The sequence below is a fragment of the Cricetulus griseus genome, chromosome 4 (genome assembly GCF_003668045.3).
Source record: "Cricetulus griseus strain 17A/GY chromosome 4, alternate assembly CriGri-PICRH-1.0, whole genome shotgun sequence".
In the NCBI taxonomy this organism is placed as follows: Eukaryota; Metazoa; Chordata; class Mammalia; order Rodentia; family Cricetidae; genus Cricetulus; species Cricetulus griseus.
Window position 1 is genome coordinate 217323217 of NC_048597.1, and position 27602 is coordinate 217350818.

The following is a 27602-nucleotide window of genomic DNA, read 5'->3' on the forward strand; positions in this document are numbered from 1 at the left end:
GCTACCATCTTCTTTCTCTCAAACCACCCCCTACACACACACACACACACACACACACACACACACACAGAGTACAAAAATGATAGCTCACACATGTGCTCGAGAGCCTCCAGAGTTAAAGACTAAAAGAAGATGTAAGCCATTGAGAAGTTTCCTTCATCAAATTTATTATTTTTGGAATCCAGAAACAAGCCAAGGCAGGCCTAACTCTCTGCCTTAGGTACAATTTTCTGAAAAATATCCTCAATTTTCTGGCCAATTTTCTTAAGCTTTTCACCAATCTTCAGCCCACCTTTTTGGAGGAGTCCAGCAATCTGGGAACCTTTCTTGACTGGCTGGGGTTGTGTCCCAGGCTGTGTACCAGGAAGAAATGGATTCCTTGTGAGGCTGGTCCCAGGCTACCCACGGCCCTCCCCATCTAGACCAGATATTCTAGACCCCATATCTAGACCCCATCTGGATATTCCCAGAGCCTCTGGGTCCTAGTTCAGCCACTGGGACATGTAGTTGGATCCTTAACCCTGATAAGGAATGAAAACACTGGGGTCTGGGAATGGCAAGAGGCTCCCTGGCATCTGTGTGTACCCTAGAGAATGCCATCAGCGTTAGATGGGCTCAGAGAACCAGGTGGCGCAGGTGACAACCCAGGTAAGGTCTTCAGCCTGAGTCCTGTTATGACTCAGGGAGGCCTGAGAATCTACATCCCTCACAAGTTCTGGCTGAAAAAACAAAGGTTTGTTTGTTTTTTGTTTGGTTGGTTGGTTTTTATTTTTGTTTATTTTTTTTTTTTTGAGACAAGGCTTCACATGTATCCATGTCTGTCCTCGAACTCTCTATGTAGATAAGGCTGGCCCAGAACCCATAGAGAGCCTCCTGCCTCTGCCTCCCAAGTGAGAGGCAAACTTGGAGAGTCACTGCTCTAAAGGAGGGTAGAACCAGTCTTGGAGTTGAAGTTCAGGCACAAGGGAGGACCAAGGGATGAAATGGAGCTTTCCCTACTCTGGGTAGGCGCAGGGAGCAGCCCATGCAAGTGATAATCATGTCCCATGCCCACATCCCCCCTGCATCCCACTTACCCCTTGACAGTCGATGTCAAAAGACTCTGTGTCCTGGCTCCGGGTGATTGTCCCCACACACCGCTTCACTACCTGAAAAGAGAGAGCTCAGGGTCAACTAGCACCCAGTTGCCATAACCTAAACCCTAGCCCGTGGATGGGAATATTCCCTCAGGACTCCTCGTTTATTTCTTCAGCCCAGCCCGCTGCCTTACCCCATGGTCCCTGAAGTTACATTGCTCCGGTATTTGATATGTTGTCTTTTCACACACTGTCTCCTTGATTCTGAAGTTCACATACATTGGGGAATCTGAGTCTTCATCCTGGTCATGGGAGAAAGTGGAGAGACTAGTCTCAGGCCCATTCTCCACTGCAAGGATCCGTCTCCCTGACAACCACTAACAGAGTGGCCTTCCAACATTGCATGCTGGTGCTGAAGCTGGGGTACAGAGAGGAAGAAGAGAGGAGCCCCTTCGTTCCTCCCTCACATGCAGTGAATAGGAACAGCCCTCAGCCAGCTACAATGACGAGCACCTCCCTTCAGGAAGGGGAGAGGGAAACCAGGGCCTTTCTAGGTAGGGGGATCAGGCACATTCTTTGGGACCTCAAGGCTAGGCAGAATCTCTCATTAGATATGGAAAAAATTAGAGCAAAGGAAGCCAATTCCTGGGAACAACGATTCTACCCTGTCCCTAGAATAAAGGTCCCAGGCATCACTAGAATGGGGTTGAAGGCACTTCTGCCACAGCAGGTGTTCCAAGGCTGGAAGCTGTCAATCTGGAAGGAGACACAGATCTAGGGAGTGACCTGGGGAAAGGAGGGAGAGACTACACTGAAAGGGGGAGATGCCTTGGATTAGAGCTGCTCGCCCCAACCTCACCCCTGGGGGCTGAGAATCCATGTCCAGAAAGCGGTAGAGATTGGGGTCCGATGACTGCTGGTTGAAGTTATCCACCGCACGGAGCACAGCCTCTCTGTAGCGGAAGGTCTTAGAGATGGCTAAGGGCAACAGCAGCAGCATCAATGATAGTGCCCGTCGCAGGGAAGAGTGGTCCCTCTGGGTTTGCATGGTTCCCAAGACTGCTTCCTCCAGGCAACAGGGCCCTCCTTTATGCTCAGCCTGAACCTGATGCAAAAGCACAACCAGAAGCTTTCCTGTTCCACCCTGCCACTGGCCGCCTGCCAGGGTGTGGGCTGGGACTTGCTTCAGACTTTTGTTGCTTCATGAGGCTCTGGGCAGTGAGTGAAGTTGGGCTGGCACGCCAAATGAAGAAATTATTTCCCCTTCCTCTTGAGATGGCCTTGACTTCACCTGGACCCCAGGGGCACTGTCATACCCAGTATTGCTCAATGGGGTAAAATTCCCAAGAAAGGAAGAGCCAGTGACTATCCTAAGTCTGTCTCCTCCTTGGGAATAGGTCTGGATTTAGTGTGTGTTACTAAATCTCCAGCTCTAGGCATTGTCTGACTTGCTCAGTGGACAGACATGTGACCTTTGATGATAAGTGACAGTGGCTACCCCACCCAGAGACCCACCTCCCAAGGAAGAAGTTTCCCCTGCCCATCAAGATCATAATACCCTGTTCTTTGACAGTTGAAGGGTTTGGAAGCACGGGGCCAAAAGGCGGTGGGGACTGGCATCCAAGCACTGCCAGTTGAGGCATGGACCATGACCTCCTAAACACAGCACTAGGGCCAGACACAGCAGCAATGACACCCTCTCCTGGATCCTTCTCAGCTGCCTTTCTCAGGATAAAAATGCCCCTGTCTCCTGCAAATGTGGCCTTTAGCTCAAGCCCACAAAAAGTCATCTACACTGACTGAGTCAGCATTCCTATTTCTCTCACACTTAAACTCCTGCTCTTTATGGATCAAGTGACTACCCTCCAATTGTGTTTTAGTGCATGAAGGCTTAGGTTACCCCTGGGTCCCCTGGAACCATCGCCACCCTATCATCTTTGCCTTGCTTCTTGCCTATGTCTCCTTCAAGGGCTGTTTTCTTTATTTCTTTCTCTTTTTAAAATATTTATTTATTATGCATGCAACATTCTGCCTCCATATTTGCCTGCCCACCAGAAGAGGGCACCATATCTCATTACAGATGGTTGTGAGCCACCATGTGGTTGTTGGGAATTGAACTCAGGACCTCTGGAAGAACAGCCAGTGCTCTCAACCTCTGAGCCATCTCTCCAGCCCCCCCCCCAGGGCTGTTTTCTTAACATCGAGGGCTTGAGGGTTGCATCTAGGACCAATACTGTCCCAGGATTCAGGTCTTCTTCAGGATATCTATCACCTCTCAAAATGTAAGTTACAATGAATAGGTCTAAGTTCATGATTCCTATGAATGCCAGGTATGGTGGCTCATGCCTATTGTTTTTAACACCTCATAGGCTGAGGCAGTAAGACTACTATTAGTTCAAAGCCAACCTTTGAATTCTATCTCAAAAATCCCAGAAAAAGAAATGGGAACTGTGGAGTAGTCATAGTCTTGCCTAACCTGTTCACACTGGTGCAGGCTAGTAATCACAGCACTTAGGAAATAGAAGCAGGAAGGTCAGAAGTTCAAGGTCACCCTTGGGCTGCATGAGGGCCTGCCTCAAAAATAAAGAAATATTAACATTTAAAAGAAATGTGTGTCTGTATGAATATATGACATGTCAGCGTGGGAACCTGAAGAAGCCAGAAGGCAATGGATCCCCTGGAGCTGGAGTTACAGGCGATCATGAGCCCCTCTATACTGTTACTGGGAATACTAGTCAGAAGAACAAGTGCTCTTAACCACGGAGCCTTCTTTCCAACCCAACATTATTAATTTTTTTTAAGCCCAAAGAAGAAGAGATTCCCATGGGCCCTCTCTCCTGGTTGCCGAGTCCCTGCTGCATGAGCACTGATCTCAGTGCTGGAGGAGCAACCTGACCATTCCTCTTCCTCCTGGGACACTCTCTGCTCCCACATCATCACCCCGCTTTTCACCACTTTTTCCTCCTATGAGTTGCTACCAAAATCTCTAGATTTCATCTCCCTGAGGTACCGTGCTCCCACAGCCACAGTCCATCCTCCACACAACTAACTGTTGAGGGACTCCCTGAACTCCCTGGGGTCAATTCCACCCCCTACCCGCTTCTCACTTCAGAGCCTGAACACTCTTTTCCCCACAGCTCTCATCATAGCCCCCTGAACTCTGCACGCCAGCACTCAGAGTCACTGAGCCGCTGTCCTACACGGTGCTCTGGGCTTTCTGTTATGGCTGGTTTAGTTGTATTGTTTTTTTTTTTTAATTTAAAAAGATTTTATTTATTTATTATGTATACAACATTCTGCTTCCATGTACATCTGAACACCAGCAGAGGGCACCAGATCTCATAACAGATGGTTGTGAGCCACCATGTGATTGCTGGGAATTGAACTCAGGACCGCTGGAAGAACAGTCAGTACTCTTAACCTCTGAGCCATCTCTCCAGCCCGTTTTGGGGGTTTTTTGTTTGTTTGTTTGCTTGTTGTTTTTGTACGTGTGGTAACTCAAACTGATTGAACTACTAATGCTGAATGATGTCAAGACTGCAATACTTCAATTAAGGCCTTTAGTTTACATTTGGCCTCAATGTAGTTGTAACAGTAGGTTGGTCATATTGTTTTATTATTTTGAGACAGGGTCTTATGCAGCCCAGGTTAGCCTACAACTCTATATGTGGCAGCCAAAGGTAACCCTGAACTCCTGCCTCCAACCTCTAAAATGCTGGTGTTACAGGCATTTACCATCACACTAGCTGTTTGTCATTTTTAATTAGTGAGTGCATGCATGTGTGCACTTTTGTGTGCGAGCCTGTGTGTGGGAGCATGTGTGAGCGTGTAGGTGTCCACCTCCCAAGTGCTGGGATTACAGAGGGGGCAACCACATCCTGTTTAGCTTGGTTGGTTATACTTCCTGTTTGGAAGACACACAATCTTCATCCCCAAATGTCAAATGCATACTAAGCAACGAGCCATTGCAAAATAAAAGCACAACAGGGACCAGGGAGACAGGGGTTCAGTGAGTCCACAGAGCATACGAGCCAGCACTCTCACTTGAGTGCATTCACACATGGGTAACAAACATTTTGGTAGGGTTTTTTGTTGTTTCTCCTGACACGGTTTCTCTGTGTAGCCCTGAATGTCCTAGCACTCACCCTGTAGACCAGACTGGCCTCAAACTCACAGAGATCCACCTGCCTCTGCCTCCCAAGTGCTGGGATTAAAGGCCTGTGCCACCACTGTTGAGTGAAATAAATGTATTTTTAAAATCCCAGCACTCATCAGATCGTGGTGGCACGCACCTTTAATCCCAGCACTCTGGAGGCAGAGGCAGGTGGATCTCTGGTTTACAAAACAAGTTCCAGGACAGCCACAGCAACACAAGAAAAACCTGGTTTTGAAAAGCCAAGAAAAAAAGTCTTAGCCAGGCATGGTGGCATATACCTTTCATCCTAGCATTTCTGTAGGCAGAGGCAGGCAGGTCTCTGTGAGTTCACGTAGTGAGTTCTAGGCCAGCCAGAATTATACAGCGAGACTTTTCTCAAAATACAAAACCAAAACCAAAAAAAATGTAAAGCAGCAATACTTACTGCAAATTAGGCCCTGTGGTCAAATACTCACAGTTGAGACTACTCTCCAATTCACAGGTACAGTGTGCATCCACCACTTAACACGTCAAACAACACTACATGTGAGACAAAAAAATGCCAAAATGGTAGGTTTAAAATGCAAATGTACATACACAGTACAAATATGCATGTGCATTAGCAAGTAAGGGACTCTCAGTGGGATCCACAGCCGAAGACGTCTGAATGCTTTACAAACTTAAATTAGAGGTTTTAAGTGTGTGTGTGTGTGTGTGTGTGTGTGTGTGTGTGTGTGTGTGTGTGTGTGTGTGTGTGTATGTGAATTCATGCATGTGAGTGCAGTCTCCCTTGAAGGTCAGAGGCACTGGATGCACCTGGAGCTGGAGTTCACAGGTGTTGTGAGCCGCCTGACATGGGTGCTGGGAATCAAACCTGGGTCCCCTGCAATAGCAGTGCGTGCTCTTTACCACTGAGCAATTCCCCAGCCCTGGTTGAAAGACCCCCAGACCCCTAAGAGCCTCAGGATCCCGAGGAGCCCCCAAGACTCAGAAACCAGACCAAGAGCTGCAAAAGCAAGAGGGTTTATTGAACGAATGTGCATTCAGGTGTCAGCAATATCGGGGAAGCTGCACACCCCAGCAAGGGTTACAGGCTCCTTATATAGGAAAAAAACGCAGATCAGCACACAGGCAAGGGGCACAAAGTGATTGATTACAAAGTAGGATCTCATGTTAGAGTGGTCACCCAGGTGTGATCTGCTTTTCTACAAAGGAAAAACCACAGAACGTACCTTGGAAAGTCCTTGATTGTCTGTTGGCCAGCCAGGTGTGACCCAAAGAGGGTTGTCTTGGCGATTGCCCCCGTCTAAACCATAGGATGTGCCTGGGGTTGGGGCAAACTTCCTTGTAATGGGCCAAGGCCTGTGGTAAACTTTTTCTCTCTGTGAACTAAAATCTTTCAAAACTTTTTCTCTCAGCAAACTAAAATATTTCATGGTAAATCATTTTTTAATCATTTGAAAACATACTTTCTTGCATAGACTCCCACTATGCATACAACTATAAATATCACTTTATTAGACAACTATAAATATCACTTTATTAAACAAAAGAAAAAGGTAAGTGTGAGGAAATTTGAAAAGTGCAGGCATTTCTCAACTGTAATTAAAGGCCACATCTTTAAAGAATTATCAATTGTCCTGGATACCTGACACCTCTGGAGAGTGGGAACCTCAGCTGAATGATTGCCAGTAGGTTAGCCTGTGGGCTTGTCTGATCTGTCAGGAGGCACTTTCTTGATTGCCAGCCCGCCTAGGGCAGTGCTATCCTGGGCAGTGGGCCTGGACTATGGAAGGAAGGTGGAGGAACATGAGCCTGGGAGCAAGTCAATAACCACCATCGCTCCATGGGGGCTGCTTCGTCTTCCCGTCTGAATCCCTGCCCTGGCTTCTCTCCATGATAGACTGTTAACTGTAAGATGAAAAACTCTTTGTCCCCAGTTGCTTTTGGTCATGCCATTTATCACAGCAACAAAAAAAGCAAACTAGAACATCATTCATTTGACAGAATTTTTTTAAGTTTAAAGAACTGTTTTGTTTTTGTTTTTTGTTTTTTTTCTTTCGAGACAGGGTTTCTCTGTGTAGCTTTGGAGCCTATACTGGCAGTCGCTCTGGAGACCAGGCTGGCCTTGAACTCACAGAGATCCGCTTGCCTCTGACCCCTGAGAGCTGGGATTAAAGGCGTGTGCCACCAACGCCCGGCTTAAAGAACTGATTTTTTCAACTTTTATAATACAGTTTGTAAATGAAAAATATGTAATAATAATAAACATACATCTTTCATCGAAAAAATGCTAGCCAAGCAGTGGTGGTACATGCCCTTAATCCCAGCACTTGGGAGGCAGAGGCAGGCAGATCTGTGAGTTCAAGGCCAGCCTGGTCTACAGAGTGAGTTCCAGGACTGTTACTCAGAGGAAACTCTGTCTCAAAAAAAGAAAAACAAATAAATAAAATAAAAAAGTTAAAGAGATAGATAGATGTGTCAATCAAGACACATTTTATACCTTACAATTATACTGAGTATAAATTTTAAAAATATTATAGTCTGGCAGGATAATTCAGCAGGTAAAGGAACTTGATTATCTAAGCTCAATGCCTGGAACCCACACAGCAGAAGGAAAGATCACACAGCAACTCCTGCAACTTCATACTTTCACACCTACTATCGCACGCACACACGGGTACACCCATAAAATTAAATCCAACAAAACTTATTTTTAAATGACATTTATTTTTATTTTAGTGTGTGAGTGACAGTCTACACACACACACATACACACACACACACACACACACACACACACACACACACACACGCACGGGTTCAAACGCACACATAAAATAAATTAAATCTAACAAAACTTATTTTTAAATGACATTTATATTTTTATGTGTGTGAGTGACAGTCTACACACACACACACACACTTGCACACAAATGCACACACATGTGTGCCACACGCGTACCTGATGCAGAAGAGGGAGTCAACTCCCCTGGAACTAGGTTTCATGCAATTGGGATCTGCTATTCACGTATTGGAAGCTGAACCTGGGTCATCCGCACGCTTAACGCCTTAGCCATCTCTCCAGCCCCATAAAAAGTTTTAAAAAAAAAATCACATTTTTTGGGCTGGAGAGATGGCTCAGCAGCTAAGAGCACTGGCCACTGTTCCAGAGGAACCAGGTTCAGTTCCCAGCACCCACATGGCAGCTCACAACGCCTCTAACTCCAGTTCCAGGGGATCAGCTGGCCTCTTTCCACGGGCACCGTACACACATGGTACACTGACACACATGGTGATGCGTACACACATAAAGGCAAAACACCCATACATGTTTAGAAAAAACAAAATCACCAGGCCAGCAAGATGGCTCAGCAGGTAGACCCTTGCTCCCAAGTCATATGACCAGAGTTCAATCCCTGGGACCCTGATGGAAAGAAACAACTTGAAAACTTGTCTTCTGATCTTCACTTACACCATAGCACACATGAACAAATTTGTAGATACACACACTCGAATAAATCAACATAGTTTTTCTTTGCTTGTTTTGTATTTTTGTTTTTTGAGACAGTGTCTCTCTGTGTAGCAGTCCTACTGTCCTGGAACTCACTCTGTAAACCAGGCTGGTCTTGAACTCACTGAGATCCGCCTGCCTCTGCCTCCCTAGTGCTGGGATTAAAGGTGTGCGCCACCACTGCCTGGGCTACTGTACATATCTAGGTAAGAGGATGGGCCACTGTAATGGAGAGGTCTAGAGTCCATGAGGCAGATTCTGGTCCCAGCTCCTCCTTCGAGGCCTGAAGTACCTCTTAGGGGCTTGGTCCTACTGGGTGGTACCCTTAGGGGCTTAGACAGGCAAGGCTGGCAGCTTGGGTGAATGTTACTGATTGCACGCTCAGCCCCGGGAGGGTAAAGGAGAAGTGGACTTCTGTGCAACCTGGTTTCACAGTGCAGGTATTGCTCCAGTCACCTCTTGGTCAAGCAGGCTTTGCACATCAGGCCCTTTAAAGCAGCAGGAAAGGGGACAATCCAAGGACATCAAGCCCTATATTGTTCTGCTGGTTCCTTTACTGGAAGCTGGACACGATGGCACACACCTTTAATGCCAGTATTGGGAGGCAGAAGCAGGCAGATCTCTGAGTTCAAGACCAGCCTGGTCTACAGAGTGAGTTCCAGGACAGCCAGGGCTACACAGAGAAATCCTGTCTTGAAAAATAAATAAATAATAAATAAATCACCTGGGAGAAAGGCCTCTGAGAACGTTTATGAGGGATTTCCTGGAATACATTCGTTGAAGTGGGAAGCCCCTCCCTGAGTGTAGACGACACTGTCTCACAGGTTCCACCCCAGACTGAATGAAAAGCGCAAGCTGAGCACTGCACATCCCTAGAGAAGTTTCTGAAACGTCATCAGAAACATAGTCCAGGGCTGGAAAGATGGATCAATGGTTAAGAGCACTGACTGCTCTTGCAGAGGATCCAGGTTCAATTCCCAGCGTCCACATAACAGCTAACAACTGTCTATAACTCCAAGATCTGACACACTCACACAGACGTACATGCAAATAAAATAAAAATAAATAAATTATTTTAAAAAGGAAAGAAACATAGTCCATATTCCGTTCTCTGTGAGTTCAAGCCTAGGCTGGTCTACATAGTGAGTTCCAGGTCAACCACAAATACACAATGAGAACCTGAATTAAAAACAAAAAAAAAGGTGGGTGTCTCACCCCTAACCAAGGAGCTCTTTGCAACTGAACCCTACTGGCAAAGGGAAAATCAGTTTTGTGCGATGGAGTGTCACTGTGTATCACCTCAGTCCAGGGCAGACCCCATGCCCACAAGTAGTTAGCCAAAACAAAATGAAACCCAATGATACTTTTGTAAACATTTTGGTTTCATTTTGGTTTGTTTGAACTTTTTTTTTTTGTCTTATTGGTGTTTTGCTAGTTTGATTTTCTTTTTTGTGGGGCTTTTGTTTTTGTTTTTTGAAAGAGAGAGAAGGTAAGTTGGGTGGTTAGGGAGGGGGGAGGATCTGGGAGGAAGTGAAGGGGGAGAAAAACATGGTCAAAACATTTGGTTATGAAAAATTTAAAACTATTACATTGTAAAAAAAAGAAAGAAACAGCAAAGACATACTTTTCAACACTTTTCAAGAAAGGTGTAGTAGCTCACATCTTTAATCCCAGAATTTGGGAGGCAGAGGCAGGCAGACCTCTGTGAGTTCAAGGCCAGGCTGACCCACAGAGTGGGTTCAAAGACTCCAGGGCTACATAGTAAGACTCACTGTCTTAAAAACAAAACAAAAATCAGAAAACTATTTTCCACTGGGGTGGAGGGCTCAGTTGACAGAGGGCTCACTCAGCACAGGTAAGCCAAGAGCACACACTGAGCTTGGCTGTAGAGCCCTATAATCTCAGCACTCACTCAGGAAGCAGAAGCAAGAAGGTCAGGAGTTTTAAGACTAGCCTTAGCTACACAGCAAATTCAAGACCAGCCTGGGCTACATGGAAAACATTCCCACCCTGCCTGCCCCACACCCACAAAAAAAAAAAAAAAGAAAAAAGAAAAAAGAAAGAAAAGACTCTCTGGTACCACCTAGCATGCCAGAGCCCTCAGTTCAATCTCAGCTCTTTTTTTTTTTTTTTTTAGTTTTTCGAGATAGGGTTTCTCTGTGTAGCTTTGGAGCTTATCCTAGCACTCACTCTGGAGACCAGGCTGGCCTCGAACTCACAGAGATCTGCCTGCCTCTGCCTCCCAAGTGCTGGGATTAAAGGCATGTGCCACCAACGGCTGGCCAATCTCAGCTTTTATTTAATTTTTATTTTTTTAGAAGCTTATTTTTTTTAAGATTTATTTTATTATGTATACAGTATTCTGCCTGCATTTATGCCTGCATGCCAGAAGAGGGCACCAGAAGAGGGTACCAGGGTTACTGATGGTTGTGAGCCACCATGAGGTTGCTGGGAATTGAACGCAGGACCTCTGGAAGAGCAACCAGTGCTCTTAACCTCTGAGCCATCTCTCCAGCCCCCCAATCTCAGCTTTTAAAAAGCAGCATCTCTTGCAGATCTTCCTTGATGCTACAGGGTGTACTGGGCCTAACCAACACCAAAGGCAAGCCTGCACTTTAAGCAATGAGAGTCTGTGCAAATCACATGAGGGAGTTCTCAACATCCTTCAAAAGTCCTGCTGGGAACTGGAGACAACTGTGACCCCACCCTTCCCACCTGCTAAGCCTTCTCTCCACCCTACTAGGAACCTTAGTGGAAAAGAACACCTTGTTGTCTCCTGCTCCCCAGTCCTGGCTGATGAACCTGGCCCTCATAGTCCCAGCTTCAGAAGACCAGTAGAAGCCACCAGTGTCCTGGAACCTGCACCCTGAGAGAGGCCTGAGGCTGGGTCTTAATCTCTTAACCAAAGCATGTGTAAATCACAGGCCTGGGGCTCCGTTCACTCACCAATAGGAAATACCAGTTGCCCTCTGAGAAAGGGAAGAGGACAGGCTGGGTGGGGTGTGGGGTTGGAAAGGGATGGGCTTGGGAGCCTTGGGCACCAGATACAGAACTGCCCAAGAGATGCTTGGAGTAAGTCTCCAGGGCCATTATCTACTCTCCAAGGAGATAACAAGAAAGCCCATGTGGTCCCTCAGGTTAGTGCCAACCCTGATAGAAACTAGCTGCTGGGCGTTGGTGACACACGCCTTTAATCCCAGCACTTGGGAAGCAGAGGCTGGAGGATCTCTGTGAGTTCGAGGCCAGCCTGGTCTCCAGAGCGAGTGCCAGGATAGGCTCCAAAGCTGCACAAAGAAACCCTGTTTCGAAAAACAAAACAAAACAAACAAACAAACAAAAAAACAAAAAGAAACAAAACAAAACTAGCCAAATCTCTCTGCTCAAAACAGCCACTCAGTAGTAATTCAGATGTACCCATCTATCCCCAGGCCACATAACCTGGCCAGAAAGAGACTCAGAAGGAGTCAGAGAGCTAGCTAGTGACATGGTCTTGCCACCAAGCCTGACAACCTTTATGAAAGGAGAGAACCGACTCCAGAAGGTAGTTCTCTAACCTCCACATATGCCCTTTGCTGCACACACACACACACACACACACACACACACACACACACACACACACACACGTGCACACTCACACACGTGCACATACACTCTCACATGCACATACACACACTCACTCACACACACACACAAATAAATTGAATTTAAAAACAATTTTGGGCAAGGCATGGTGGTACACCTCTTTAATTCTAGCACTACAGAGACAGAGTTGGGGGATCTCTTTGAGTTTGAGGCCAGCCTTGTCTACATAGCAAGTTCCAGGGCAGCAGAGTTATACAGTGAGACCCAGTCTCAAAACAGAATAATCAGAAAAACAAGGAAAATAGTTCACTGGAGCAGCTGAGAGGGCACCAGTGAGGCAAACTCACTGGATAATAACAAGGTGGAGATCACTGGAGCCTCTGCCCAGGCTGGCCCTCAGAGTTACTGTTGAGAGCACCTAGAGAAAGGACACTTTTCCTAGAGCAGCTGGACACGTGGCTCCAGGTGGCCATAATTGCTGCTTGAGGAGCCTCAAGCTAAGGAAGTACTCACGCTAGCCAACACCCTTCAGTTCAGGGTTAATCCAGTTCTTACATTTCTGACCACACACACACAGGCACGCAGGCACACATACACACTGAGCGGAGGCCAGGCACAAGTTCATCCTGCTTCGTAACTCCATGAATGAACGGGTGTGTGTGTGTGTGTGTGTGTGTGTGTGTGTGTGTGTGTGTGTCGGATGGAACATGCTCCATGCAGCAGGATTCTCTGTGTTAAGCGTCCATCCCTAGTGGACCTTCCTTGTCGCTTCTCAGCCTTTCAATATACAGCTCATTAAAGAGCCCGAGGAATGCTTGCTACAGGAAGGAAACTGTCTCCACCTAATGATCAGCCCCTGGTTTTCTCAATCTGCTCCTTTCCACAAAACATGCCTAAAAGATGGCAAAGGCACTGCTCAAGAATACAAAGGGGCAGGTCATGGGCACCGTGACCTCCACCCCCACCTTGCCATCCCCCTTTCCCTCCCACAAAGCACCTCACCTAATGTGAACATTTGTCAACCAGCTATGGGCAGATGAAGAAAGAGAGGAGTGACCGGGGGACAGGAGGGAGCCCCAGGAAACCAAGTCATCCACCAAGACCCAAGGATTGAGAAAGGCAAGGGCACAGTGAAGACATCATGGAGCCCAGTTTCCGGGTCTCCAGCTCCTCCTTGCCCCCAGCACATATATATTTCCCCTCTTCTAAGTGGGGGCAGGGTAGAGCACTCAATGGAGGTAAAAAGAGTGCTTAGCTTCTGAAAAGCAGACACACTACATGTTTGTTCTCTCTTGCCAGGTGGACTAGGACAAAATTGATACCAGCAGTGGTCAAGGTGCTGCCAAGCAAGATAAATGGCCAGAAGAAATTAACAACATAGTTGCAGCCTGGTGGTAGTGGCATACCTTTGATGCCAGCACTCAGAAAGCAGAGGCAGGCAGATCTCTGAGTTAGAGGCCAGCCTGGTCTACAGAGTGGGTTCTAGGATAGCCAAGGAAGGCTACATAAGCAGAGAAACCCTGTCTTGAAAAACCAAGTCAAACCAAACCAAACAAACCCCACTCTTAAAAAAACAAAAACAAAAACAATATAGCTGTGGGGTTCCTAGCTATATTGCTAGCCCTGAGCATGCCCTTCCTTGAAACGGGATCTGAACTCAGACTCCAGGAATCAGTGTCCATTTATTTTCCTATACATGTGGTTAGCTTTCAGCCCAAGGCCTTCTAACTACAGCTGTCTCTTCAATTAGCAACTCAATTCTTGAGCAAATATTCACCAGAGGGAAAGTAGCGCCCTCTCGTGGTCTGCCTGGGTCTAGAGGGAAAGACCTCAGTCTCGGGAAAAGGAGCCTAAGGATGGACGATACATCTCATCACTCCAAAACTTAACTCAGTCTATCTTTCCGAAGGAAGAGAAAGGAAGGGTAAAGCCACTGCCTTCGGGATAATATTTATACATTTGGTCCTCAGTCACTACACAAACACTTCTCCTGGGTGCTATAAGCCAGGCTTTAAGGCTGTTGCTGGTCATGCTGCCCCAAAGGAGCGAGCACCCAGCTGTCTTCTCCCCGAAGCCTGATTCCCACCCTGGAAGAGACTAAAGGCCCTCTCTAGTATGTCCTCTCTAAAAGCTAATTTGTATTCTTTTCGAAGCAACTGAACAAACGATAAAGTCGGGAGAGTGGTGCGGTGGAAGCAAGGTTAAACAATGTCTGGCGGGAAGTGGTCGGCTATTCCTGGGCTTCCCGTGGTGGCTGCTGGGTGGAATAAGGGCAGGACCACAAATTGCCTGCTGAATGCAACAATGAAGGCCCCTGGAGAAAGTCAATGTTTGACTAGATAGGACTCAAAAGGAAATGAGATAAATTAGAGAGACAACTGAGAAGAGGGTGTCCCAAGGACTGAACCTATGAACATGAACTCTGTTACTGAGCCACATACCCAGGCATGGAGAAATAAGGCAGAAAGGGAAGTGGCAGCACTCGGGAGGCAGAGGCAGGCAGATCTCTGTGAGTTCGAGACCAGCCTGGTCTACAGAGAGAGTTCTAGGCCAGCCTCCAAAGCCACAGAGAAACCCTGCCTCAACCGTGGTGGTGTCAAGAGAAGGTGAGGTTTTTTTCTTGTTGTTGTTGTTTGTTTGCTTTTTTTTTTCCAGGCAAGATTTCTTTGTGTAGCCCTGGCTGTCCTGGAACTTGCTCTGTAGAACAGGCTGACCTCGAACTCACAGAGACCCACCCGCCTCTACCTCCTGAGTGCTGGGATTAAAGGAGTACACCACCACTGCTCGGCTCCAAATTTGTTTTTGTTTTTGTTTTGTTTTTTAACCCAGTTACACAAGATAGTAAGCAAATCATATATGTAAAGCTCAATGAACTCCCACAATTTAAAGCAACTCAAATAACCAGATCAACAGAATGGGGAGCTGAGACACGGATCTGAAGTTAGGAGCACTGGCTGCTTTTCCAGAGGACCCAGGTTCGATTCCCAGCACCCACTTGGCAGCTCACAGCTGTCTGTAACTCCAGTTCCAGGGGGATCTGACACTCCCTTCTGAATTTAGGAGGCACCAGGCATGATGCGGTGCACAGACACACATACAGGCAAAATACTCAAGACACATAAAATTCTTTAAAAAGAAATAAAAACAAAACAAAATGTACTTGGGAAAGGCAGATAGGTCATTTTAACTTCCACCATCGTGGTCTACATAGCAAGTAGCAAGTTTCAGGCCAGCTACAGTTACATAGTGAGACCCTGTCTCAAAAAAAAAGTTAAAATAATAAATAAATAAAAGTTGGACTGGACATAGCTCAGACAATACTGCAAAAAAAAAAAAAAATCACACGTGCTCTATTCAGGAGGTAGAGGAGGAGGATCAGAATTTCAATGTCACCCTTAAATAGGTAGGGAGTTCAAGGCCAGCCTGAGCTAGATATCTTATCTCCAAAAAAGAAAGGAAAAAATGGGGGTGGCAGGTAGACTGGTTCTGCAGATAAAGATCTCTCCATCAAGGGGCTGGAGAGATGGCTCAGAGGTTAAGAGTGCCGACTGTTCTTCCAGAGGTCCTGAGTTCAATTCCCAGCAACCACATGGTGGCTCACAACCATCCATTATGAGATCTGGTGCCCTCTTCTGGTGTGCAGATATACATGGAAGCAGAATATTGCATATGTAATAAATAAATAAAATCTTTAAAAAAAAAAAAAAGATCTCTCCATCAACTTGAGTCTGACCCTCAGGACACACATGATGAAAGGAGGCAGCCTCTGATGCTATATGCATACTGGGACAGACATGTGCTAACCTCTGCACGCAAACAGAATGAATGAATAAATAAATGTAAAAGGAAGGAAGGAGGGAAGGGAGGAGGCAGGCAGGTAAACCAAGGAAATCTACCCTCAAAGGCTGTACTGACTTCCTCTTGTCCCTGAGGCCTCAGGCTCAGGATCACCCAGTTGGGCCAACCATCTAGCTCCTCAGACTTCTGCTTTCCTCAAGCCCATAGAGAATCTGATCCTGTTATCTCCATCTCCACACCCTTTGCTGACAAGCCTTATCAAACCTAAACCCTTCAAGAATTGCCTTTCTCTTCCAATGATGACGGTGCATGCCTTTATCCCCAGCACTTGGGAGGCAGAGGCTGGTGGCTCTGTGAGTTCCAAGACTAAGTTCCAGGACCAGGCTCCAAGGCTACAGAGAAGCCCTGCCTCAAGAACAAAACAAACAAAAAGAATTGTCTTTCTCCAATCTGGGTCCCTCACAGCCACTCCCAGTCACAACTCTCAGCCAGAGCCGCATTCCTCTCCACCTGCAGGCAGCCTAGGGTGCTCTTCTGCTTAGAGAGCTCTCCCCACCCCCAGGTGACCATTTTCTAGGAACTCACACCTTCCAGCTTCAACAGCTTCACTCAGCCCCCACTAGGAAGTCATTCTTCCCTCCCCATGGGGCCTCTCCTTTTGCCCTTCTTCTTGGTCCCAGCATCCTTCCACAAAAAGCAGCCATTATGGTGGTGATAATTTCATTTCTCTAAGGATCTTTCTGGGCAAGATGGAAAAAGCCTTTAGTCCCAGCACTCAGGAGGCAGAGGCAGGCAGATCTCTGTGAGTTTGAGGCCAGCCTGGTCTACTACATGGCAAGCACCAGTCAAGCCAGAACTAGTGGGATGATTAACTGCAGTGGCCTCCTTTGACTTAGACCACTTAATTGTATATATCTCCTGTCTTCTATTTAAGTTTTTTTGAAACTATTTATTTTATTTTATGTGTCTGTATGTTTGCCTAATATATATGGATATTACAACTCCTGACTGGGTCTGAAGTTATGGACAGTAATGAGCTGCCTTGTGGGTGTTGGGAGACGAACCCAGATCATCTGGAAGAGCAGTCAGTGTTCTTAACCACTGAGCCATCTCTCTACCCTCTTGGTCTTTATTTAGACCTAGAGTCCATGGGACATGGTGACTCTACGTGGTATAATCCCAGGACTCTGAAATTGAGGCACAGGATGACTAGAGTTTGAGGCCTGGGCTGCAGAGGGCAAGACTCATGGATTCTTCATTTCAAGCACTGAGCTTGTTCCCGTAAGCATGGGACAAGCTGGGCAGACTTCAGCAGCAGAGCATCTGCCCGGGAACACTAAGCTCTGGGTTTAAACCCCAGCATGGCTAAGGGAAAACAAATTCTAAACATTTCTTGAATAAGTGAATGAATTAATAAATGAATGAAACAGCAGGGCTGTTGAAACAAAATTAAACTACACAACTCTGGAGAGGACAGAAAGTTTTCAAAATGAGAATGGAGGAAATCTTTAAAATGGTGAGTAGAGTATTTGTTTGTATTCAAGCATCTGTTCTGGCCTGTCCTTGGGGTTCTGACAGGATACGCCCTCAGCTGCAGGCACTAAGAGCACCACCTGTGCACATTCACTATGTTCCCTTTTAAAAGGGCCCTGCCCACCTCCCATCCTCCTCTCTTTTTCTTCCTCTTTGTTCCCCTCTCTTTTATCCTCTCTCCCGCTGCTCCTCTCTCCAGAGGCTGGTCTCCCCCCTTCCCTTTCCTCTTTTTATGATCCCTTTCCTTAATAAAAACAAAAATCAAAACCCTCTGTTTGAACCCTGTCGAATGGCGTCTTTCTCTTGAGAGCTGCTTTTCTTAAATTACAACAGTATCTGACTGGGGAGGGTCCTACAGAAGCCATGTAAACTATGACAGTAGGGAGAGCTAAAGGGCCCTGGTTTCTGGAGAAAAGGGGGCTTCCTGGTGCTGGAGGACTGTGAGCCAAAGAAGAGTTCAAGCTGGAGAGGATAGTTTACTGTGAAATAACCGGTTAGGCTGTTAGTCCATGACTGGGCATAGTGGTAGATACTTAAAATCTCTAGCACTTTGGGAGGAGGGTTATGAACTGGAGGTCAGCCTAGTGAAACTCTATCTCAAAACAAAACAAACATACATGTGTGTGCATCCATAGCTTCCAGCTTCAGCTGTGTTACTGTTATTCGGTCCTCCCCCTCACTCTCACTGCCTGTAATAATGTATTACAGGTGTGTGAAAAATTTTGGTTTGTTTGTGTGTGTGTGTGTGTGTGTGTGTGTGTGTGTGTGTGTTTGTTTCTTTTCCTTTTTTTTTTTTTTCTTCCCTGTGAGACAGCCCTAGCTGTCCTGGAACTCTCTCTGTAAACCAGGCTAACCTTGAACTCACAGAGATCTGCCAGCCTCTGCCTCCAAAGTGCTGGGATTAAACAGCATGCCCATCTAAAAATATATTTTCTTAAACTACCTTTGAAACAGTCACTTAGAAACTGCTTATTGCTAAAAAAGCATGGGCTCCTCTTGAGTCTACAAGGCATCTAAAGCTGAATGAGAGCCTGGCATTTCTACCTCAATCTATGTCTGGATAGACAAGTTACTGTCTTTCCTCTTTTTCTTGAGGCACCCTGGATTTCTGCAACAGCAGAACTTCACAGGGCAGACCCCTGCCCCCCACAAACACCAAGAAGGAGATTCTCCAGGAGGGTGGGACTGCCCTGGAGCAGAAGTAATCATCTTCCAGATTGGTCCCTCAGGGATGCCAGTGACCTCAGATTAGCAATTTGCAGGATGCCTGACAGTTATAGGCAAGACCATATCTTGATCAGGATTGCTTAATCGTGCATTCTTGCCCTCCATTTAATCCTAAAGCACGTCAGTACCCCAAGACATAGGAGATCAGTGGATTCCTTTATACACTTCTTACCAACTTGACATATTGACTAAATCTCTTTCTCTGCATTTTCCTTGTCTCTTTAATTGGCTCACTGAGACACTGGAGGCAAAGTGTGACTAATGGCTCTGCCCTAAACACTCCAGGTGTCTTTTGTTTTTGTTCTTTGTTTTTGACACAAGATGTCAAATGTTTACCCAACTTGGTCTTGGATTTGAGATTCCCTTGTCTCAATTTTCCAAAGGCTGGAATTACAGGCATGCATCAGTAAATTTCATTTTATTTTAAGTCTATGTGCACGAAGGCTGCTTAAGTGCTTAAGTATATGTGCTTAAGTGTATGTGCACCACAGGCATGACTGGTGCCCACAAAATTCAGAAGAGGTTGTCTGATTCCCAGGAACTCAAGAGGTAGAGACAGTTGTGAGACCCCATGTGTGTGCTGGGAATCAAACCCGGATCCTCTACAAGAGCAACAAGTATTCTTTTCTTTTAAAAATCATTTATTTAAATTTATTTCATGTGCATCGATGTGAGGGTGTTGGATCCCCTGGAACTGGACTTACAGACAGCTGTGAGCTGCCCATGTGGGTGCTGGGAATTGAACCCAGGTCTCTGGAAGAGCAGCAGTGCTCCTAACTGCTGATCCCTCTCTCCAGCCCCCACAACAAGTATTCTTAATCACTAAATTGTCTCTCTAGGCCCTTAGTTTATATTTTGAGACAAGTCACATTGTAACCCAGGCTAGTTTGAATTTACCATATAGACCTTAAACTGCTCATCCTCCTGCCTCTACCTCGCAAGTACTGGGATTACAGGCATATACCCTAAAGCCATGCCTAGTTTTATTTGGTGCTGGGAAATGAAAGCAGGAACCACTCTGCCAGCTGAGTTTAAGGCCACTGGTAAAATGTTTTGTTTTGAAACTATGTAGCCTTTGCTGTCCTGGAACTCACTACTTAGGCCAAGCTGGCCTCAAATTCATAGAGACTTGACTGCTTCTGCCTCCAGAGTACTGGGATTAAAGTAAAGGCTTGCACTACCACTCCTGGAAAAAATTTTTGGTAACTATTATTTTCTGTACCTTTAGTCATTTCAAAACATATGAAAGCTTGCACTTTTTACCCAATTTGTTTTTTCTCCTTTCTTCTCTCTCTTTCTCAAATTTTTAAGACAAGGTCTCACTATGTATCTCTGGCTGGCCTGGAACTTGATCTGTAGACCAGGCTGCCCTTGAATTTACAGAGATCCACCAGCCTCTGCCTCCTGAGTGTTGGGATTAAAGGTGTGCACCACTAAGCCCAGCTCATTTGTTTTTGTGTTTTGTTTGTTTGTTTGTTTGTTTTCAAGACAGAGTTTCTCCGTGTAGCCCTGGCTATCCTAGAACTCACTCTGTAGACCAGGCTGGCCCCAAACTCACAAAGGTCCACCTGCCTCTGCCTTCATTTGTTTTTTGAGACAGGGTCTTAGGTAGCCCAGACTAACCTAGAATTCAAAAGTGTAGCTGGGGATTACTGAGGCCAGACAAATCCCTGCTGTTTAACTTCTAGTTAGACTACAGTTAGAAAGACCAATCTGGGGGTGCCAGTGCTCAGAGGTTGACCCAAACCCAGCCAGAAATCTGAAGAAGAGGAGGAGAGGGGAGAGCTGCTTCCTACTTTGTGCACCAGGAGGGGCAGGAAGTTTACAATGAGCTTTTATTTCCATTAAGTCAATAGAGTTGTGGATGCCAGTGAACTGTTGCAGAGCTAGAGTCCTGTTGGCGAGAGGAAAGTCCTAAGAGTTCTGCGAACGGGCCTGTCAGTGGTGGTGCATTTGGGAGGCAGAGGACAGCCAGAGCTGTTATACAGAAAAAAAAAAAAAAAAAAGTTCTATGAATTAAGGGAGCAGACCAAAAGTTCTGGGAACAGTATTGGTCAGCTATGAAAGAACATGGGGCTTCTGCTAGAATATTGGCATCCCAGAGCAGGCACTTAACAATGAGGACATGAACTAGTTTCCAGAAGGCCACACCCACATAAAACATTCTACAAGGCTGATTGACTTCAGTGATGGTAGAGCTAGAATGTGGCAAGTCTGAAGTCACATTATCTTGGGCTATCTTTAACTCTCTAAATAGCTATTTATTGCCCATCTCTGCATTTGACTTAACATAAGCATAACTATCAGGTAAAACCCATTTTAGAATGTACACACAGATACCTTGTTTCCATCAATCCAAAGGATAAGAGGGTCATTAGATAAGGGGCTGGAGATATGGCTCAGTATAGGCACTGGAAGCCTATACAGAGATTACCTGCTTTGCAGTTTCCACCAATATTTTATTTTGTTTTAAGACGAGGTATCACTGTGAAGCCCTGATTAGCCTGGAAATTCACTATGTAGACCAGGCTGGCCTAGAACTCACAGAGATGTATTGGTCCCTGCTGGTACTAAAGGTGTCTGCCACCAAACTGCACCCACCAATGTGTTTTTATATTTATTTATTTATTTATTTATTTATTTATTTATTTTTCAAGACAAGGTTTCTCTGTGTTGCCCTAGCTGTCCTGGAACTCACTCTGTAAACCAGGCTGGCCTCAAACTCAAAGAGATCCACCTGCGTCTGCCTCCTGTTCCGGGATTAAAGGCTTGTACCACCAGGCCCAGCCACTAGTGTATTTTAAAAATACCTTCATCTATGCTTTTCTTAGTGCTACTAATGTAAGTGTTGGATATTTGAAAGACCTGAATCTGTGTTCCTGGGCCATAGTCACTCATCTTTGACTCCAGAATGAACTCTTTTTTTTTTTTTTGGTTTTTTGAGACAGGGTTTCTCTGTGTAGTTTTGGAGACTGTCCTGGCACTTGCTCTGGAGACCAGGCTGGCCTGGAACTCACAGAGATCCGCCTGCCTTTGCCTCCCGAGTGTTGGGATTAAAGACGTGCGCCACCAATGCCTGGCCAGAATGAACTCTTATTCCCTATGAGGTAAGAGCTATATCTTTGTTACCACAAGGTGGATAGCTTGTTCTCCAAATACCATCTACAAAACTTATTAGGCAGAACAACCAATACAAATACAGTTTATATAATTGAATCCTGGGATCTCACTGGGCATGGTGATTCATATTTGTAAACCCAGTTGGTAGAGGCAGGAGAATTCCTGTAAATTTGAAGACAGCCTGAGCTATGAAGCAAGTTCCAAGGAAGTTAGGGCAAAATAGCAAGAACCTGTCTCAAAAAAAGCAAATAAAGTCTCAGCAGTTAAGAGCACTGGCTGCTTTTCCAGGTCCTTTTCCATAGAACTGGGTTTGATTCCCAGCACCCACATGGCAGCTCATAACTGTCTGTAACTCCAAGATCTGACACACTCACACAGACATACATGCAGGCAAAACAACAATGAGCATTTAAAAAAAAAAGTAAAATAAAAAAAAAAATCAGATCAATGGGCTCCAAACTTGGCTGTGTTTCAAATAATCCAGAGAACTTTCTAATTAAGCAAATTCCAGGCAGAACCTCATACCAGCCTAGGGGATCAGAATATCTAAGGAGAAAACAGAGGCTTGCTTGCTTTCCTTCTGAGGCAGGGTCTCTGGACTTACTGTATAGCTCAGGCTATTTGCAAACACACCATTCTCTGGTCTCCATTTCCCAGGTGCTAGGACTATAGGTGTACACCAGCATGCCTAATTTAAGCAGTAATTTTTTTTACAGTTGGTTGTGGTGGCCCATTCCTTTAGTTCAAGCAGGAGGCAGGTGGATTTCTGTGAGTTCAAGGCCAGCCTGGTTTACATAATGAGTTCTAAGCCAAACAGGGCAACATATCAAGACCATGTAAAAACACAAAAATATGTTGGAAGGTGGTGGCACATGCCTTTAATCCCAGCACTTGGGAGGCATAGGCAGGCAGATCGCAGTGAGTTTGAGGCCAGCCTGGTCTACCAAGTGAGTTCCAGGACAGCCAGGACTGTTACACAGAGAAACCCTGCCTCAAAAATAACAAAATAAAATAATAAAAAAAACCAAAACACAAAAACAGACTACAACATTGGGCTTCCTTTTATTTCTGCAACTCCAGGAAGGGTTTTCTCTCTGTTTTTAATTTATTTTTCTGTTACTTTATTGTACACTAAGCTTAATTTCAAATTTTATTCATGTGTCTCTGGGTGTGCCTGGGTGTGTGTGTGTGTGTGTGTGTGTGTGTGCCTGTGTGTGCGCCTGTGTGTGCCTGTGTGTGTGTGTGTGTGTGTCTAGGTGTGTGCCTCTGTGTGTGTGTGTGTGTGTGTGTGTGTCTATGTGTGTGCCTCTGTGTGTGTGTGTGTGTGTGTGTGTGTGTGTGTGTTGGCTAGTGACCTCACCAAGATGGAAGCAAGAATGTGACATACTTTTCAAGGTCCTTTTGTTTTCTGTGTTTCCTAGTCTCTAAAGGGCCAGAACTTAAAACCAGTTTTCCTGTGAAGGATTGTGAGGAAGCTCTCCCGATTGACACAACACACTCTGACATGAAAAGAAAACACCATAAAGGGTTAGCTTCCTGTCTGGGATGAGGAGGAAAGAAAAAAAGAAAAAAACTGTGGATTTACAGACTAAGGAGAAATAAAAAAAAAACAGACTGTGTGTTGGTGGCACACATCTTTAGTCCCAGCACTTGGGAGGCAGAGACAAGTGGATCACTGTGAGTTCAAAGCCAGTCAGGTCTACAGACACAGTTCCAGGACAGGCTTTAAAGGTACAAAGAAACCCTGTCTCAAAAACAAAACAAAACAAAACAAACAAAGCCACACAAAAACAAAACAAGACAAATTTTCATTTGAGCTGGAATAGGAATGTAGAGTTTAGCATGTGACCTTGGATTGAACCAGCATCAAACAAAACAATCACTGTTAGCCAGAAAGATACTTACCTTCTGATGTCAACCCATCTCTAAGATATATGGTGTGAGAAAAGCAAGGTAGCTAGGTTAAGATTGTGTCTATAACACATTATTTTGTGTGATCCCAGTCTATGATGGGTATAGTGGCACATTCCTATAGTCCCAGCACTTGGGAGATGGAGGCAGTAAAACCAGGAGTTCAAAGCTATTTTAGGCTTTAAGGCCAGCCTGGGATACATGAGATCCTGTTTCAAAGAGTTGACCAGCACAGCTGGAGAGATGGCTCAGTGGTTCAGAGCTTGTACTACTTACTGTTCCTGCATTGGTCCCAAGTTTGATTCCTAGCACCAATATCAGATGAATTACCTGTAACTCCAGCTCTGGGGGCTGTGACATGTATCTGACCTTATCAGGCACTTATATACACAGACATACAAGTATACATACATAAATAATAATTAAAACATTTCAAAATAAACTTATCTATACAACAAAGTAAAAAGAAAATAATGAGCACTACCACCAACAGAGGCAGAGGGGGTGGCACACGCCTTTAATCCCAGCACTTGGGAGGAATAGGTGGCTGGATATTTCTGAGTTTGAGGCCAGCCTGGTCTACAGAGCTAGTTCCAGGACAGACGGGGCTACACAGAGAAACCCTGTTTGGAACCACCCCCTCAAAAAATAAATAAAAATTTGTGCAAATTATGTCATTTTTAATTTATTATACTTACCTATGTGTCCTCAAATGTGAACATCAAGGGACAACTTGTAGGAGTTGTTTATCTCCTTTGGCCAGGTGGGTCTCAGGGATCAAACTCAGGCCATCAGGCTGGGTTGCAGGTATCTTCAGCTGTTGAGAAACCTTATCACCTCCATCCTTTCTTTAAAAAATTTTTTTGTTGTTTGATATTTTTTTTTAAAGGATCTCAGGTCCCAACTGGCCTAGAACTCCCCTGGGTAGCTAAGGATGACTTTAAATTTCTGCTTCTACCTCCAAAACTCTGAGATTAAAGGCATTTCTTTCTCATGTCACTGAAAAGCTGGAGAGCTGGACTGGGAATGTAACTTACTTGGTAGTGTTCACCTAACATTCACAAACCCCTAAGTGGAGGCTGGAAGATCAGCTCAAGATCGTCCTTGACTACTCAGAGCATTCAAAGCCAGCCTGGCTCTGTTGAGATACAGAATCATATATATGGCCATGGTAAAGATACCTAAGAAGCCCATAACCACAACTACGTCTTGGGAGTGTATAATGTGCTTTTCCTAACCACTCATCTAAATACTCAATAAAGTCACTAACTTTTCTTCCCTCTGGCTCCTTCTGAAGTTATCTTTGGGATGTAGTCAAGGCTTTAAGCTTATCTGCATGGATGGGAAACCCTAAGGTAGCAGTGCTGGACTAACTGAGCCTCACCACTGACTGCAGGCAAAGGCGTAGCAGCTGGCAATGGAGCCTAAAGCCACACAGCCAGTCTGAGAACTTTTGAGTCTAGGCTTTTACTTATGTAATTTGTAATATTTAAATCTGTACCACATAAAGAGATTACCTACTTAATAAGTAATTATATAAAAGTTTCAGTGGCTCATGCCTACATAATCTCAGCATTCCATGGTGCAGACCCACAGGAGCTGAAAGTCTAGGCCATCCTGAAGTGTGGTTACATCATGAAATTTTGTCTTAGAAAAAATAAAATAATAAGTAAACAAACAAAAGTTCAATTACCATGTAGAAGTATTACTGAGTAAAAGCCTAAATAAGCCCTCTTGCTTTGATAGTTCTTAGTTGACTTTAAAATGAGTAACTTTGGACTTTAATACATTTCTATTTCCTACTAGATAAACTAGATTATTAGTTCCCTCATGTGGAATATGATAACAGTTGCCTAGGTTACTTTTCAGCGACTTGAAGGTCATGAGAAATCAGAAGTTCAAGGGTATTCATGGTTGTATAGTAAATTTGAGGCCAGACTAGATCCTGTCTTAAAAAATGAAAAAGCTGGGGCTGGAGACATGGCTTAGAGGCCAAGAGCACTGACTGCTCTTCCAGGTTCAATTCCCAGCACCACATGGCAGCTCACAACTGTCTGTAATTCCAGTTTCAGGGGACCCGACACCCTTACAGAAATGCACATAAAAATAAATTAAATAAATTTTAAAAAATCAACAAGTGGTGGCTGGAGAGATTTCTCAGCAGTTAAGAACTGACTGTTTTTCTAGAGGACCTGAGTTTGATTCCTAGCAACCACATGGAGGTTCACAGGCATCTTTAGTGGGATACGATACCCTCTTCCACCATAAAGGCATACATGACGATACAGCACTTATATACATAAAATAAATAAACTTAAAAAAAAAAACTAGCAAAAGCCCCCAAACTGTAATTTAGGGTCAACTTGATTTAGTCTTGCTTTCTGTTTCTCCACTTCCACCCTTTAATGCTAGCTACAACTAGCTGCCATGAGGAAGAAACAATGATGAGAGTCGGGGAGACAGTAAGACTTACTCACCGGGCTCTATCTCCTAACCATCTACAGAGGGAGACATCCGGGTTCTCTTGTGGGGGAGGGGGAGGGCATTGAGGTAGGGTACGTACATCAGGCTGGTTCACTGTCCTCTTACCTCTGCCTCCATGTCCAGCTGATTTGTGAGCGAAACTCCACCTTCTCCATTCTTTTGCTTGGTTTTTGGTGCTCCATATGGATTTTAGGATTTTTTTTTTCTAGTTCTGTGAAGAATGTCCCTGGAACATTCATGAGAATTGCTTTGATAAATAATTATTCCACCAATTCATGAGCATGGTTTTCATCTATTGTTTTCATCAAGGTCTTTCTTCAGTGAATTAAATTCTTGTGGAAATCTTTTACTTCTTTGGTTATGTTTATTTCTAGATATTTTAGATTTTCTTTTGAGACAATTTTAAATGGGATTGATTTCCTGAATTCTTTCTTAGTTTCTTACTATTAGTATTCAGAAATCCTATGATTTCTGTAAATAATGGTTAGCCCTAAGCAGAGTTAGTGGTCATTATCTCCAGGGGTGCTTAAAAAACAACCTTAAACACAATCTGTTTGTTTTGTTTTCAAGACAGGGTTTCTTTGTGTAGTCTTGGCTGTCCTGGAAGTAGCTCTGTAGACCGGATGGCCTCCAGAGACTATAGAGAAACACTGTCTCGAAAACACCAAAAAAACATAAAGGAAGGAAGGAAGGAAGGAAGGAAGGAAGGAAGGAAGGAAGGAAGGAAGGAAGGAAGGAAGGAAGGAAGCCAAAGAAACAAAATCAGAGCCTGGAGGCCTGTGAAGGAAAGGAGGAATCCATGATACTGCATAGTTATAGAAGAGCCAGAGCCAGGTCCAGATGGCTTTCTAATCTCCTAGAGGTGTGCAGCACTAGAGGACCAGTAGCTCAACCCGGGTATACCGCCGGCCCTAAGCGCGCTGGGGGAACTACACTACCCAGAATGCAACTGGAAAAGAGCAGCGGGCCTTTCCGTCCGTGCTAGCGGCTCGCAGGGAGTTTCATTGACTTCTGAGCTCCCTTCTCTTATGCCACCTCCCAACTCTTGAGGCCGGAGAGAGGGAGTGACCTCGAGGAGGCCCGCGAGTCTTCCTCCTTTCCTTCTTATTGGTCCAGCTCAGCTGTCATTCGGGAGCGAGGGGAAGTTTGCTTCCTGATTGGTGAATTCCGTTTGGCGCCAACTAGGAAAGGGGCGGGGCGGTCACGTTCCTAGTTGTGC

The 27602-nt window shown here is 45.2% G+C and overlaps 1 protein-coding gene across 5 annotated transcripts; it reads right to left on the reverse strand.

The window, feature by feature from the left end:
- Positions 1–159: 159 nt before the first annotated feature.
- Positions 160–27438, reverse strand: Camp (cathelicidin antimicrobial peptide). Of its 5 annotated transcripts, none has more exons than XM_035443986.1 (8): positions 27322–27438; positions 26489–26609; positions 24598–24716; positions 5688–5751; positions 1936–2181; positions 1271–1378; positions 1077–1148; positions 160–353 (listed from the first exon to the last, which is right to left on the reverse strand). In XM_035443986.1, the coding sequence occupies exons 4-8, from the start codon at positions 5724–5726 to the stop codon at positions 204–206; spliced, it is 615 nt and encodes a 204-aa protein (XP_035299877.1). In that variant the 5' UTR covers positions 5727–5751; positions 24598–24716; positions 26489–26609; positions 27322–27438; the 3' UTR covers positions 160–203. The 5 variants fall into 5 exon arrangements, with proteins under 5 accessions (XP_035299877.1, XP_035299876.1, XP_035299875.1 ...); XM_035443985.1 differs by lacking the exon at positions 27322–27438 and adding an exon at positions 26922–26978; XM_035443984.1 differs by lacking the exon at positions 27322–27438 and having other exon boundaries at positions 26489–27306.
- Between the last annotated feature and the right edge of the window lie 164 nt (positions 27439–27602).